At 41.3% G+C, this 16516-nt stretch overlaps 1 protein-coding gene across 10 annotated transcripts in view; it reads right to left on the bottom strand.

The window, feature by feature from the left end:
- Nucleotides 1-16516, bottom strand: part of LOC311203862 (transducin-like enhancer protein 4) — a gene marked incomplete at its 3' end in the record, with an annotated part of 98647 nt that overhangs the window by 46525 nt on the left and 35606 nt on the right. For 6 of the 10 annotated variants that reach the window (XM_084278633.1, XM_084278636.1, XM_084278635.1 and 3 more), the window contains one exon: nt 10243-10317. The exons of the other annotated variants lie outside the window; for them this stretch is intronic. In XM_084278633.1, the coding sequence (XP_084134759.1) occupies nt 10243-10317 (75 nt within the window). The remainder of the gene's footprint in view (nt 1-10242; nt 10318-16516) is intronic. 10 annotated transcript variants of the gene reach the window in all.

Raw genomic sequence — 16516 nt, 5'->3', positions numbered from 1 at the left:
TGTTTTGTCTTTTTTTTTTTAATTAATTTTTTGTATATTCTTCTAGGCAGTCTGCAATAAGGAGTAACACAACTCCAAAGCCACGTCACAAAGCCATGGGTAAAAAGGCTTTGCAAAAGGTTCTTATCTGAGTATCACTATTTTTAACAACTGTGATTCTAAATATTGATGCTTAGCTTACTTCTTTTCCCAACACATCTTCAGAGATCAAAATTGAAGTAAAATGTGATAATAAACTCACTAACAAATTAGCTTCTAATGCTCTCTTGTTATAGTCAGCACATTCAAAGCCTATTTTCCTGGAAAAGGTTCAAGTTTTCACTGGATACTTTCCAAGCAGCTCTGTGTAGCTGTAATCTACTACTTTTCCTCTCACAGACCCTGAAAGCCTACAGTCATTATCCAAACAACCTGAACACACTCCTCTAACCTGGAGACATTTCTCATGTTTTCAAACTAACGTCTCAAAAAGATGTATCTATAAACAAGCATGCACTACCTATACCTGCAATACTACTGGGAGGGCACCTCAAAAAAAAATCTGGATAAAATAGCTTCATTGTTTGTTTGAAATTTGTTAGATGAAGTGATTGATTGCCCAGAGTGACTCATTAGTAAGAGAGCGTACAGATAAAACAGTAACCAAGATGAAGAGGAAATAAAGATATAAAAACAACGGCTGGAGAGTACACAGTACCAATGTCAGTGGTTTAAAGACCACTAGAAAAGGAAGTCCTTTGGCACACACAGTTACGAGTGTCCTTAGAACGATACGAACCTTTTTTGATCATGCCTGTCTGCATCTGACATGATGTGCAGTGTTTGTACTCCCTTTACACAGTTCTCTCTCTGCTGGCATACCATTAAAAAAAAAGATTTCTCTGATGTTAAGATACAATGCAGCAAAACAGCCTAGAGAGAGAGTCATGCAGCAGTTCCTCCAGGGTGATGGTCTTGGAGCGACATGCACTTGTATCACGACTGGTTTGCCATACAGAAGCTGCAGTACAGATGTATGGATAGAGCAACTCACTACCCTCAGTCTTTGAGGGAAGAGTGATCCTTTTACAAATGACCATGTCCGGTGTGAAAGAAAAGTGTCAGAGACTGAAGGTAACTCTAAACCCTCATACGCTGCTGATCTGGAAAACACAGATGATGTTTCTGTTCACAGAGGGGAATGAGTGCACAGATTAGACAAAATCCAGGAAAAACACTGAAAAACAATAAAAAAGAAGAGGTAGTAAGGAGAAGACTAGTAATAAAACTAAAAACTAGGGAGGAAAAAAAAAAGGGAAATACCAGGCTTCTTAACACTCTTAGAATCAGTGATTTCTGCCTTTGAGGAAGCAGAATCTACAGAAGCAAATATGGGGGCAAGGAAAAAAATCAATAGCTGCCATTAATCAAGAGGGGAGCATTTAGAACTCCTACATAAATAACAAAGAAACTATCAGAATCATATCTCTACAAATTGCCTCTAAGATCTTTTAAGTGATCTAGGAACAAAAAGTCATCTCCCGAATCATATTGTAGGATGAAAGGCAATATATGAAGAGCACATTTCCGTTCTTAATCATATATATAGGAACATCTGTCAGGATACATGTTTCACCATTTGTCCTCCCTTCCCCCCATGCCCATTTTTCACTCAGTGGAACATCACCGACAGAGGACAAAAGCTAAAAAAAAAAAATACAGCCCACTATCAAACAAGAGTTTTGGTTAAAAAAACCCCTGCATTTTAAAAAAGGAAAAACCTAGACCCCTGCTAAAGGCCAAGTTCACCTTCTACCAGAACCTTGGATTACAGTAGTTTCTTCTTCTTGCTTGCAGCAGTCCATCCCAATTTCACATGGGGGATGGAGGGAGGAAAAATTAGGCGTTTTAGAATCACTCCCTATTACCCTTTAAAATAAAATTCTTGCATAGATCATGCCACTTCAGCTCTTCTCCTTCCTTTTCCCCCATAAATGGCTATGTAAGGAAAAGAAAATGCACATCTCCTCCAAGAGAAGGCAGAAAGCACCAAATACAAGTAAGCTCAAGGTCTTACCACACAGAGCACCAGTTGCATGAGAAGTACCACACATACCAAACCTCCACCTCAAAACCTTGCCACAAAGACCAATGCAGAGAAAAGAGTAATGATGGCAGCCACTGGATGTCTTCTGTTACAGATGAACAGATGGCAACCATCAGTTCTGGACAGGTAGGGACACACTGGTTGAAGTACCTTATTTACCAAGTGCTCCACTCGTGTCCTACCCAGGGACACTAAGAAGGTATTTTTTCTCCCCTGGGCTGACAGTAGGAAAATTATGTCCCTGTTGTGACCTTGTGAAACTTGGTCCTTTTTTTTTATTAACAACTAGAAAACAAGAGTGATGCCTATGCTTTTCCCAGACGAGTCCTAAATAACCTTGTTCTAGGGTCTTCACACAAAGGAGTTTCTGAAACCCTAGGCTACATAAACATAGCTGAAAAGTGAAAAAAGTACCATCTGAGAGGCATAATGAATCAAGCAATAAAAGCTAGAAGAAAAGTTATGTAATGCCATGGTCATAGAGACCTGATTTGCTAAATCCATACGCAATTCTATCAGAGCTTTTAATGTGGTAACTAATTCATTCCTAGGCTTCCTCACAATGCACTGTCTGAGCACCATGTAGTCTTAGCATAAAGAATATGCATGTTACACATCTCACAAGTCAAATTTCTGGACAGCAGTTACTGAGAAGCACAGGCTCCATAACTCAAAGTGCTAACAGTTTGTTTCATCATGCTTACAACACACACGCTGTCTTGGACTTCACTGAGTGCTCTTTGCTTGGGATAAGAACCTGGGTTGCTTAGATCAATCAATTCTTTCCAACCCATTCTGTGTCTTTAAAGCCTGCCATTTCTGGTGCAGCTCCAGTACCATGCCCAGAACTCTAACATTTGCTTTTCTCCATGGTGAGCAGCCTTTACACCAGAGGTCAACCTTAGGTGCTAGGACACATAGATACCATTACCTCTTTCCAAGCAGGTTTCATTGAGAGATGTAGTGTTCTCTTCAATTTAGCATCTAATAGCCAAAGAAAAACTTAAAAGTTTTTCAGGGTTTTTTTTTTTTTTTTTTGCTCTAGTGTAGTTTCCCATTTAAAGCAACTTTGATAAAGGAAGGTCTTGACAAAGATTAAACCTGGATTTAAATTGCAGCTCTGAGACAGTGGAAGGACTACTTCGCCTTAGCCTCTTCCAAAGGTAGAACAAGGAAAGCAGTACTTGTTTTAGAAACATTACTGGAGCAAGTTCATAAGTTCTTGTGATGCATTAATGTATGGAAGAAGTGTTTGTGAAATGTTTGAAGACTAAGCAAGGAACTGCCTCACTAACGGAAGTCAAACATTCTGAAATACCAGACAACTTAAAAATTTAAGACACCTTAAATTCCTTCTTCGCAGATAAAATTTAACATCTGGAAATACTTTCTTTGTAGAGTACTTCAGTGAGCATGGCAGTTGAATGCTAAAGCCCTCACTTTAGCCTACATTTAAGACTGAAAGCAGCAAAAGTACTACACACATACCCGAAGAAAAGCAAGTGTTAAGCTGATCCACTCTATAGAGTCCTGGGCCTCACTCACAGCTGTAGGTAACCGTCCACAGGGTTGGGAAGAAGTCGAGATGACAAAGATGTACCCCTGTTTAGGGGCAATATCAGAACTCTGTGGCAGGAAACCATGACACAGTAATAACTGTCTTTAACCTATACTGTACAGAAATGATACATATTTAAACGGGCTGCATCTCCATTGAGTATATAAACATTGCCAATTTTGCAATTAAGGATTTTTTGGGAACCCCCTGCTTGCCCAATACTCCAAAACCAAGCACATCCTTTATACACTTTTTATTCTTTTCCAAAGCACCGGTACAAGGGTATCACTGAAGGTAGTATGTAGCACATAATTGTCTGACAGCCTATAGCAAATCTGTATTTGGTTGCTCCATACACTAGAGCACAGACCACCTTGGCAACACTGTTTTTTCCTTTCCACTGTGTGTGAAGTGACAGCATAAAAAAATAAGTCATAAATGAAACATTGCATATGTTCATGCTGTAGAATATAAACAAAATTCTCTGTAGGACTCCTCATATGTGCACTGATTAATCCTAATTCACAAAAAGGACACGTTGATCACATAGCTTTGCTGCCAAGGTCTGGAAAACCTTGAGAAACATGGAGGCAGAAGTCAGCTCTCCTGCCCGATCAGATGCAGTATGTGAGGCGTAACACTCATGTCATATGCACTTACTTAAGCATAACGAGCAGGGCCTCTGGCATCAGCATATTGGCAGTGAGATGTAGTAAGTGGTCCACACTTCACATTGCAACACTACTGACTGCTCATATAGTGGTAGACCAATATAAATTCAGTAGTTATCACAGCTACTGAAAATAGGAGGAAAAGAGGAAAACAGTGGTAGCCCGTTCCAAATGTAGCAACACTATATAAAATCCACCCTTGGGAAGAGTTTGGGTTTTTTTTTTTCAGGAAGTATGGAACCTGGAATTATTTACATTCTAATTAATTCCCTCAAAAATCCCTAAAAAGACCCTGTACCTCCTTTAACTCAGGATAATGCTGCATATGGAAGAGATTCATGTAAATTAGGCTTCACCTGCAAGGCAGTCTCTGAAACTGGCGCCTGGGAATAAGGGGAAAAAGAAAAATCTGTAGAAAACACCTCTTTGTCCCTCAAACACAAGGCGCCTTTAACCAAGCCAGACTTCAGATGAAAAATTCAAAAGTAAAGAAGTACTCACCCCAAAGTCTTCTATATCTACAATTCCATTTCATGAAAAAATTCGCAGGACCATATCATCACAAATCCTCAACATACAAACAAGTTTAATTAGCTGGGGAGGAATGAACTTCAACATTTCTTTAGGGTACTCAAATAAACGATTCCACACACATGCCCATTGTAAGCTCCTCTAACACCTTCCCACTGTAGTAACCCATATACAACACACAGTGGGTTTCCACCTTGTTTTACAGAATTTCAGCTCCAACCACCACTTAGAATCATACAATGGTTTTGGTTGGAAAAGACATTTAAGACCATCAAGTCCAACCACCTATCCAGCCCTACTAGGTCTAACACTAGACCATGTCAACAAGTAGAACATCTACTCTTCTTTTAAACATCTCCAGGGCTGGTGATTCAACCACCTACCTGGACAGTCTGTTCCAGTATCTGACAACCTTTTCAGTAAGGAATTTTTTCCTAATATCCAACCTGAAGTTCCCCTGACACAATTTCAGACCGTTTATGTCAGGGGAAGTTTAGGTTGGATATTACAAAAAATTTCTCATCACTAGAAGAATTTCTAAATCACTTAATACACCTTTGAACAAGCAATACAGAAGAGACAAGCGACTTTTGTCCCCATGCTATGACACACTTGGTCATTCTACCACCCTTCCCAATCATCCCTGAAGCTGCCATTTCTGTCCACAAGCACTTGGCAGGAACGGCTTTGCCACATGAACTGGAACCAAAACGTTCCCCCTCTCAGCCACACTGCTTCAACCAAAAATCCCCTCGCTCTTCCCCAGAGCACAAGCACACTCAAGAGGCAGAAGGAACCCACCCTTGGTGAGGAGTGGGGGATGCCCCTGTACGTTAGTTGCCAACACAAAAAAAATGCTTCAGGATTTGGCGGCAGGAGCCCCGGACCATCAGCGCCACAGCCATGATCGCGTCCGCTGATGCCAAGTTTTCATTACAGCTGGTGTGCACTTACCCGCACCGCGCTGCTTTCAAAGGTTTCCGTGCCTGTGATGGCATACTGTTATTTTTTAAACAGGCGTTGTTCCCCACAGCTGTAAAATGGACTACTTGCTTGAAAGCAACCAAAAATTACACACCTTTCGAGATGGGTCAAACAAGCACCTCAGCCTTAAACACAGGGTAGAAATTGTGACAAGCAGTGTGTTAAGGAAGGAACTTTATAGCTTGATGGTTGTGTGTGACAATACAGAAGAAGGACTCCTTTCTTCCAGTAACTGCCATTTGCTTATTTTTGAAGAAGATAATAGAAGTGACATAATAAAACAAAATGCTTAAAAATTAAACCACAGCCACTCTTTTTTTCACTCAGATGTATAGAATGGTAAAGGAAAAATAATTTAAATAATTTCCTTAGTAATACAAGTAATATTTAAATAGATTTAATAGTGCTGCTCCAAACCAATGAATTATGAGTTTAAAACCTATTAAAATGTAATGTTTTTTTCCTGAGCTGAGGGGAGAGAGATTTAAATCCACTGAATTTTAATATTTCAGCTTGAGCTGCGGGAGGTAGAGAAAGTCCAAATGAACTATTCCATCAGCACCATTCAAGCATGAACATTTTAATCAGTTTTACTTCCTTGGAGTTCTCCAACACAGTTTACGCTGTCATTCTGAAAGCACTTAACACAGAGGGTGTGAAAAACCACCAAGGCTTGTTATTGCCTTCACAATTGATGGCAAATAATTTTGCAGACTTCCTATCATTAAAATGTCACTGCTAAAAATTGAGGTTCAGCATTTCTTGTGCTAAACTGCATTTTCTTTGAACACCATCACATACCTGTTCTTAACTTTTTGGTACATTTATCTCTCTCCATGTGATAAACAGGCACATAAGCGTTAGCCTCCATTTCTGCCTTACTACCCAACAGCAGTTGAAACAGAGGAAAAAAAACCCCAGACTCAGATAAAATTCTTATAAAGTTACAAGTTAATTCCCTGGTTCCCTTATTAAAGCGTAACCACATTCACACAGCATGTTCTGATTATATAGCATAATGGATTAAAAAAAAATTAAAAAACCCAAACAACCCCCCCCCAAAAAACCCCATCAACCCCAACCAGAAAACAACAACAAAAAAACCCCAAACATTTTAAGAGTTAGACAACTCAATTTAATAACACAGGAAATGAAAACATCATTCCTAATTAGATCATATTACTGATTTAAGGCTACAATTTGCGTGTTGTTCCAACAGTGTGATCTTGCAGATTATAATTTAAAAGCACAGCAGCTATGACACATGACAACTTCAACTGGATACACCACACTGCTCATCCTGAAACACCCAACCTGGAAAAGAGCCCTGGACATGCACTACAGATTGCTCTGACCAAGCACAGGGTACCACACCATCCACGGCACACACCAGATGCAGAGCCTGGGTGCCAGCAGACTTATCGTGCAACATGCCTACGATACCCAGGTTTCTTGTCTATTTTTTTTCTCCCTGCTTTTCTCCAGAAGAAGATAGATGATATTTAACTTATTTCAGCCCGTCAACAGTTTTAAACTGAACATGACCTGTGAAAGAAGTCATTATAACTGTGTTTCATTCCATTAAACACAACTAGTTTATTGTCAGGAGAACAAGCAGTCTCTCTGGGTTCCAGGCTCACTTCAGTATTTTGCATTTAAACTGCACGGATCAGTGATTTGGTTCATTTACCAATGAAGATAGAATAATATTGCAAAGTTAAAAGGTGCTTCATCAGATTCCATTAAATTGGAGCACACTCATACAAAAATATATACATGTGAAACACAAAGAGAGACATGATTTGTGCACATTCAATTTTTTCCTTGTGCCACCCTCCACTGTCGTAAAATCTATTTGAAACTCAAACCCTGGGTTTCTCCCTCCGAACCTAAGGGGTTTAGCACAAGGGAGGGGGACCGAAGAGGGCCGCCCCACAAAGCACAGAGAACTTAAGTTACAATTGCATTTCAAAAACTCTCATACTGCTTTTGTCTTCATCTGATACACAGCTCAATGGGTAACTAAGATACATTTTTAAAATTGTAAAAAGCAAAGGAATGTCAGAAGCTTTTAAAGTATCACTGAATTACAAGAACACAAACTCTGCCAGACTTACCACATAGCAAAATAATGCAAGACAACTCAAGAGGTATGAAAAGCCATGATTTCTCATTAAATTATTTGTTTTATTTTTAATCGTGTTCACTTTGCAAAGTATGCCTTTTTTAGTCCCATATTACATTGTCAGACTAAATCTCTTGAAGTGCAGACATAACATGGGTATTCATGCAACTAAGAGGTGAGCTTTTTTGGTAACTTGCTATCCTATTTATTCCATTTTTTAAACTAATCTCTTAAAGATTGGATTAGATTACTTCTTTCTAAACACGATGAACAAAAAATTTTCAGTCTGTATTGCTCCTACTTCTCTAAAACTAACGAGAGGGCCCACAGCACATTTCCTAAGTCAGCACAAAACAGAGTGAAAAAAGGCAGTGAAGCAAGGTAAAAGTCAGTCTTGTGAGGGAGATGAGAGCTGTCCCATTTTAATGTACAAAACCGAAATTCAGATACGACGAAAGTTTGAGGCAATGGAGTTTCAACTGACTTAAAAAGATAAAATTCAGACAGGAACAAACAAAACAGAAAATCTACTTCTGTCTACTGAGGGAAGACCAACAGAAGTTACTGCCAGGCTCCCAGACAAGTGTCTAGTCTGTTTATATATATTCTGTGTGGTTTGCTGGTTCATGAAAGCAGGATAAACTTAAATAACGAGTGCAATAGCCAGTATTTATAACATCACATGTTGTACATCAATCAACTTATTCTTTACTAGAAAGCAAATTGTTTTTTGCGGTCTCCTTCATTCATACAAAGGGGAATGGCAAAAATACACGTAAGTGGGCTGTGAAATACTTGTAAGCATGCATGTGCACCTACACATAAAACAGTATGGGCACATACAGGCACACTCTTACGGTACGCACATGCAGCACGCACATATAAAAACTTCTTTTACAAAGAAGCCAACCTTTAGCTACTTACTTTATGCAAAGAATGTTAATAGAAGGCAATATTTTCGGTTAGGTAATGAAAACTAATTGGGAAATTATTCATCTCCCACTCTCCCCACTGGAGCGTAAAAGACATACAACAAATGTTATTCATGATTCTACATGACTCGCTCCGATTCACCTCCTTCTTCCTAACGGGCACTTCAGAGGAAATAAAGGTTACTCTTTTCCATTTATATCTTCTAATTGACTACCAGTGTTTTCTTGTGGTCAGAGGGATACAAAATAGAGTTAGGAACAGCCTATTAAAAACAAGCTACAATCAGAGGGCTGCTCTACACTACCGTCAGCAATGATCAGAGAGTCCTGATTTCCTTGTTAAAAGACAGAGGCATAATTGAAGCAATATCTTCACTTCAGATTGATTATTTGGCGACCCTTATCCACATCTTCACTCAGCAATTTGAATTTTAATGAAAGTAAATGGAATAATTAGCATTTCAAAGTGTGTTTGATACACTGAATAAAAAAAAGGAAAAGACTTTTATGTATAATCTATACACAAAAGAAAAAGCATTTGGGAGGGCACAGAAGATGGGAAGTACAGTTGTAGTGTCTTCATTAGAATAACTTAAACAACTGCTTGCACCAGCTGCATAATTATACATGTGAATAACGTGCTACTAAACTATGACTTCTCACCTTTATTTTATGTACTGTGAACTGCCACAACTTTCATTGTTATGCCTTTCCTCTCCAGTTGTAAAATGTAAACACTGTGGCTGCTCACGCCCATAAAATACTCAGAGGACTGTTATACCAGGTTAGTACTGCTGGCAGTAAAGCTTTTACAAGATGGGCTCCCCACAAAGGTATTTTCAGATGACTAGAAGCAAGGTGCCAATGAGCACATTGGTGATAAGCCATTTTGCCAGTGATTTTGGTTGGTTGGTTGTGTATTTTTTTTTTTTTTTTAAATAACCTCTACTTTTTTAATGTAAAAATAAAAAGCCTGGTGAATCTTCATAGTCTTGAGCCACCAAAAAGGTGTCAGGAGCAGGAATGGGTAAAACCCTCCTGAAGCACAGGGTGTCATACAAAGGCTACCTGTTACAGCGGCTGCAGGAGCAGACATATGCAAAGGACGCCAAAAAAACAGGTACTGACCTAGCACGGGGAAGGGATACACCACAGACTCTAGTTACTCCATTAGTCTTCTCAGCACAGCACAAGCAAAAGTTTTCAGGTAGTAACCTGCTATTACGAAGATCAAGCTACTGAACTTAACTGCCCACAACTTTTTGCCCACCCGATGGAAATGAGTTCATATGAAAGAGAAAGACAAAGCTATTTGTAGCTTTTAGTATTAGAGCTAAAACAGAAAGACCACATACCCCAATGATTGCGTTCAGTTCTGCCATGGTCACTTGCTTGGCACGCTCCACAGCCTGCACCACTTGCTGCTGGTGCTATAAATGAAGATCAGAAACAGAATAAAATTATTGTTTTCTAAATTATTAAGCACAGGGTTTTTTTCCTTTTATCTTATTTCTTTGCTTTTTAAACACATGCAGGGCTTGAAATAACTCTGACAGAGAGTCACATTCTGTGTTGAACTGCAAGAGTACCAGGTAAGGGGAGGATTTTATTTATGCTGTTACTTGCCAGGAATTACACTCCTGCTCCCCAAAAGAGCTATTTTACAACCAGGCTAAATGGAGAACTGTTTTCCTTTCGTTCATCAGCACAGCATGCTCTTGAATTTACATGCCAGCTACTTTCCTCACAGTCACAGAAACTTTTTGATTTAAAAAAAAAAAAAAAAAGAAGACAAACTGAAAAAGAAAGGTATGTCTTTTCCACAGTGCAAGGCACCCACATCACTGAAGAATATACAAATTCTCCTTCTTGGTACATTTCAAAGCAGCTCAACCGTAAGAAAGAAATTTAAAATGCCATTCACAATTCTGTCAAACATGTGAAAGAGAACTAATTATTTCAATCCCCAACATGTAAATTTTAATAGCTTTAAAAAGTCCATCAAAAACACATGGTCTAATTAACAACACAGTTTACAAGCTTCAGTGGTTATATTATCTCAGTTTGAGTGATACTGTATTCCTGCAGTAAATTCAAAATTGCTGTATGTTGAAAACTGATTGATATTTATTTGAAAACATCAACTACAAATAAAATAAGGTCCTCATATTGTAACCAGATCCACGCCTGTTCAGAGCTACACCAGTGGCAAATTCATCTGCACAAGGCAGCCTCGCAGAACCGTGATTACACGCAACGGATTGGTGCAAGGCATGGGGGGTGGGGGGTTGAGGGGGGTGTCCGGGAGAATTGCAAGCAGGCTGTGCAGTCTGCACTGGGAGTGAGTCATCTTTGATTTGCAGCTCACGAGGAGCGAGCTTTTGCCGATCTGGAGGTGCTGAAATGGTAACAGTGAAACGTCAGCTCTTCATCAAAGCACCTCTTCACCAGCACCTGGATGCTGCTTGAGACAAGGTTTCAGGAAAGGTTTGAGGGGGCCTCTAGTTTTCCCCCCATGGTTGTGTATAGGGGACGAGCAGAGACAAGGTACAGCACATATGGCAACACCTGCCATGCATCCTCTCCATGGCAGAAAGCTCTGCAAAATAAGGTGGGGACCCAACTCCACAAGACTTCCTCCAACACAAGAGTGGTTGAAGAGCATCCGAAAGGCTCCCTAGGCAGCACCCTGAGCCCCACTGGGAAAGGGGGCCATAAGGGAGGGCTCGGCTATCTCTGACTTTGTAACTCTCAAATTTGCCAGTTCTCAGCACAATGCACAAACAAAAATGGGATTTTCACTTACAAACTCTCTCCCATAAAAGCCCTCAGGGAGAAGAAAAGCAAGCCTAAAAATCCACCCGCAAATGTAGGAAATGCTGACCTCAACTACAAAAAAATGGATAAATGCAAATAACGAAGGAGGTAATTTAGAAACACTCCTGGAAGGAAGTAAATGGGTTTAAGGTTTGTTTGTTTTTAAGTAAAGAAGAATTAAATGAAGGAAATGCCAGGAGAGCAAATAACATACTGTTGCAAACAGAATCACAGCAGTACCATTTAGAGTTTTGTAAAGCTACTCTGCCAACATAAACCAAATCTGTCACTTTGAAGCAGACGACGTAAAGAACAAAATACAGGGCGAACACAAGCAAATGTGTTCTTGGCATTCAGAAAAAATAATAACAAAACGCAACTGGGTGACCATAAAAATGACACCACCATTTTATGGTGGAGGTCAGCCACACCACAAATGGGTCATGGCGTTTTTCATCAAGTAATCAAAATACCCAAAACAACAACCAACAAAAAAAAACAGGGGGTGGGAGGTGGGGGTTAAATGTCCTTTTTTTTTTTTTAAAGAAATAAAATAATTTACTGAGGTTTATAGTCATCTTTGGTTTCCTACCACCTCCTAGGCAATTCTTTTTGCACTGAAGTAAATAAAGGGACCTAGCTCTTGATTTGTATGTATTAGCACTCAATTCCAAGACCCATTTACTTAAATCTTATTCCCAGGGCCAGGGTCAGAAAAGAAAAAACTTCTGAGCTAGCCTAAATCCACCAGAGTTATTGGAAAAATTATTGTAATTTTCATCCATGTTTTGGAAACATATGTCAACCCTAAAAGAAATTTAAATGGTTTCCTTTCCTTTACAGCAAACATAACAAAGAATATGTCTCTGAGACGTATTTGGGAAAAACATTATTTCGTTCTCAGGTGATGGGAAGAGACAGAAAGGTAGAGTACCAAAATCTCACTTTAAGATTTCTGCTGGAAAACACCGTAAGACAAGAATTCCCTAAGCAACCACACAAGGTATCTTCCTTTCATTGATTCTAACAGGTTTGGGATCAAACCTTCAGAGAGAGGAGAAAACCCACAGACCTTGTAATGCTGAACCTAAATTAGGTATGGTAGAGACAATGAAAACTCTATTACTAGCTGCTTTAACATTGATTTAATTTTTAGTGGTGTAGTATGCAGCAGACCCAAAATAGATGATCTGCATTAGCCTCTCCATCACTTCCACCTTGTCAGAGGAACCAAGTAGACTCCTGCTCAGCTCCCCAAAAGCCCATGGGGGCTCTGCCCCAAGTGACCCTGGGGCTACTTCAGGTCACAGGCACAAACCACACACTCCAATGCATAAAAATAGGAAAAGGAAAGAGGAGTCATCCTGCGGTATGGCAGAGCAGCATGCACGGTTTCAAGAGACCACTGTCTGTCCCCAGGGTTTCTGAGTCTGGGGCGCGTGGGGGATGCCACATTACCAACCTAAATTCTGGTGATGGGTAGAGATTGCTACATACAAAGAAGGGGCCTAACCAGGCTACAGGGACCCACTGCAACCCAAAACCAAGTTGAGGATCAAGCAGCCCAGAAGTCTGCTGAGTGGGATGGCAGCTGGCTGACCCTGTGGATCCCCAAGGACGGATGGCTGAAGTGCTTACCGCATGCTTGGATGCCTTCCCTGGCCAGCATGCTGGTAACAAGCAGCACTATGTTAAAATCAAGCAGTACACATTAGCCTGCCCATCAAGTGATCCCACAGCGATTTACAGCCAAGTGAAATCAGCAACAAGAAAAACCAGGCTACTTTTTCCCAACCAAATGCAGACACGGGGTTGCAGCTTTCATGCACATTTAATGTTAACTTTCCTTTGTGCACACAAGAAAATGACAGACACATTTTCTTCAGTTATGGGAAAACAGTATTTTGCATTGCATTTAACAGGCCAGAGCAATGAACCCAACACCCTGCTCTGCCTGTCAGGCAGGCTTGTATCGTTTCTCCATTTCAATTTCTTCCCCATCCCTTCACCCCTTCTTCGCTTTCTCTATTGAGCTGTGTTTCTTCACTTGCCTCATGTGGGCAGATCACCTCATTTCGGTCTCAGAGTAGGCAGCAATAACAGAGACCACAAGAAGGCTGTAGGCTTTTTCACCATCACTTTGCCTCACCACGCTGTCCTGCCACTTAGCCCTGGCTTATGCACAGGCACTGCAGCATGGTGGAAAATATCTGGGCTCCCTGTGGCTCCCAGTGACAGGGAAGTCATGCTGACAGCAACTGAGAGGCCAAAATTTCCCCTGGTGCGCAGACACAAATTCCAGCCTGCCTCCAGCACTGCCAACAGCATCCAAAGCAAAACTCGCTGAACAATTCACTTTGCAGAAGCAAGCAGGCTCTGTTTTATTTTATTACTTTGTTGTTGTATTATCTGCTCAGAGCAAGCACAGACAAGGTCTTGCTTAAGAACTGCAGCGGTGCCAGTCTGAAGAAGCCTGACCCAGAGATGGCACGATGAGACAAGGTTACACCAAAAACACTAGTGAGAAACAGTACTATTTATTAGCATAAATTACTAATAAAGATGCCCTCCTGGTAGAAGGATTACAGCTTCCTCGTACTTAGTGTTTCAGCTGTAGTCTAGGGCAAGTCTAAGATGGAGAAAAACAATTTTGTGTTTCAGCCTCTAACATCACAGACCAACAACTACGTTGAACAGCAGGAAAGGACTCCTGCTCTGCTTCCATAAATGCATCTCACACTCTTCATCCAAACTTACTGAACTTCAAAAGCATCTCTAAGGAATGTTAGTGCAGAGACGAGCTAGTATATTACGGCCTATATCTAACTTGTAAAAGGAAAACAACTAGTATTAAAGTGTTTCAAAGGCAAAGACTGCACACAGCGTTTCGTTTTTGTATGTCTGTTGACATGCTGCATTGGCATTTATGGTACATCTAAGAAGACCACCTTATCGTGCACAGGGACCTGAAGATGCCCATTAAAGAGCAATCCTTCTAGCTTGTTATTGGCTATCTCACTGGCAGTTGGGAGGGAAAGGTCACCTTCCAAAAAAGTTTATTGTAGCTTCCGTCAGCCTACGTAATGCTTTGCAGTGGGGTGGGAGCTGATGGGGAACAACACTGGTAACGTCCGTCTGGCTTCTCAAGCAGCTCGCGCAGGTTGTGCTGAGCTCCAGGCTGCCACCAGTACATTGTTAGCTGTAAATCAGCCAGCCTGCACGTGTCTTATGAATATAAACACAGTCAATATTTACTCAAAAGAAGGTAACGACGCTATGAGTATCCCCAGCCGCACTGAACAAATACCACTATCCAGCACATGGTGCTGTTCAGCACTCGATAGCCGACAGGGTGCCACGGTGATAGCCAGAGGTTGCAGCCTGCCACACATACCACCTTGACCCGACAGGAACCAGCCCCAACTTGAAAGCCGCAGGGTTGTGCAAGTGTCACACTGTGCTGCAGCTCGGAAATTCAGTTGAGAAAAAGCATTAATTAGCAGAGGAATGATCTACGGTTTTAAATCCAAAATACATCGCATCTTACTGGCTAAGATCATTCACAGAACAGTAAGGGTTGGAAGGGGACCTCTGGAGATCACCTAGACCAAATTCCCCTGGCAAAGCAGGATCACCCAGAGCAGGTTGCATAGGGTTGCGTCCAAGTGGGTTTTAAATACCTCTAGAGGAGACTCCACAACCTCTCTGGGCAGCCTGTGCCAGTGCTCTGTCACCCTCACAGTGAAGAAGATTTTCCTCATGTTCAGAAGGAATTTCCCGTGTTCCAGTTTGTGCTTATTGCCCCTTGTCTACTAGGCACCACTGAAAAGAATGTGGCCCCCTTCTTTTAACACCCGCCCTTTAAATAAGTGTTGATGAGATACCCTTTCAGTCTACTCCAGGCTAAACAGACCCAGCTCTCTCAGCTTTTCCTCATAACAGAGATGCTTCAGTCCCCTCAACATCTTTGTAGACCTCTGCTGCCTCACCAGGGCAGAACTGAGGAGAAGAGCCTCACTCAACGTGCTGGCCAAGCTTTTCTATTTGCACTCCAGGCTACCTCTGAACCTCCTGGCCACAAGGACACACTGATGGCTCACAGAGAGCTTGTCCACGAGGACTCCCACGTCCTTCTCTGAAGAGCTGACTCCCAGCAAGTCAACCCTAACCTGTACTGGTGCATGGGTTTATTCCTCCCTAGGTGTAGGATCCTACATTTGCCCTTGTTGAATTTCATTTGGTTCCTCTTCATGTAATTCTCCACCCTGTCCAGGTCTCACTGGATGGCAGTGCAGCCTTCTGGCATGTTGGTCACTCCTCCCAATTTTGCATCATCAGCAGGCTTGCTGAGAGTACACTCTGTCCCCTTGTCCAGGTCATTGATGAATACATTGAATAAGAATAAACCCAGTACCCACCTCTGGGGCACACCACTGGCTACAGGCTTTCAAGTAGTCTCTGCACCACTTACCATGACCCTCTGAGCTCTGCCATTTTGCCAGTTCTCAACCCACCTGACTGTCCACTCATCTAATCCACACTCTCTAAACTTGCTTATGAGGATGTTACAAGAGACAGTGTCAAAAACCTTGCTGAAGTCAAGGCAGACATCTACTGCTCTCCCTTCACTGACTCAGCCAGTCATGCCATTATAGAAGGTTCTTAGATTGGTCAGTCATGATTTCCCCTTGTTGAATCCATGCTGATCACTCCCACTAATCTTCTTTTCCTGCATATCCTTAGAAATGACTCCCAAAATGATCTGTTCCATCGCCTTTCCAGGGATGGAAGTGAGGCTGACTAGGGTCCTCC

Source organism: Gallinula chloropus, assembly GCF_964237585.1.
Source record: "Gallinula chloropus genome assembly, chromosome: Z".
Taxonomy (NCBI): Eukaryota; Metazoa; Chordata; class Aves; order Gruiformes; family Rallidae; genus Gallinula; species Gallinula chloropus.
This window is presented reverse-complemented; position numbering and strand designations above follow the sequence as displayed.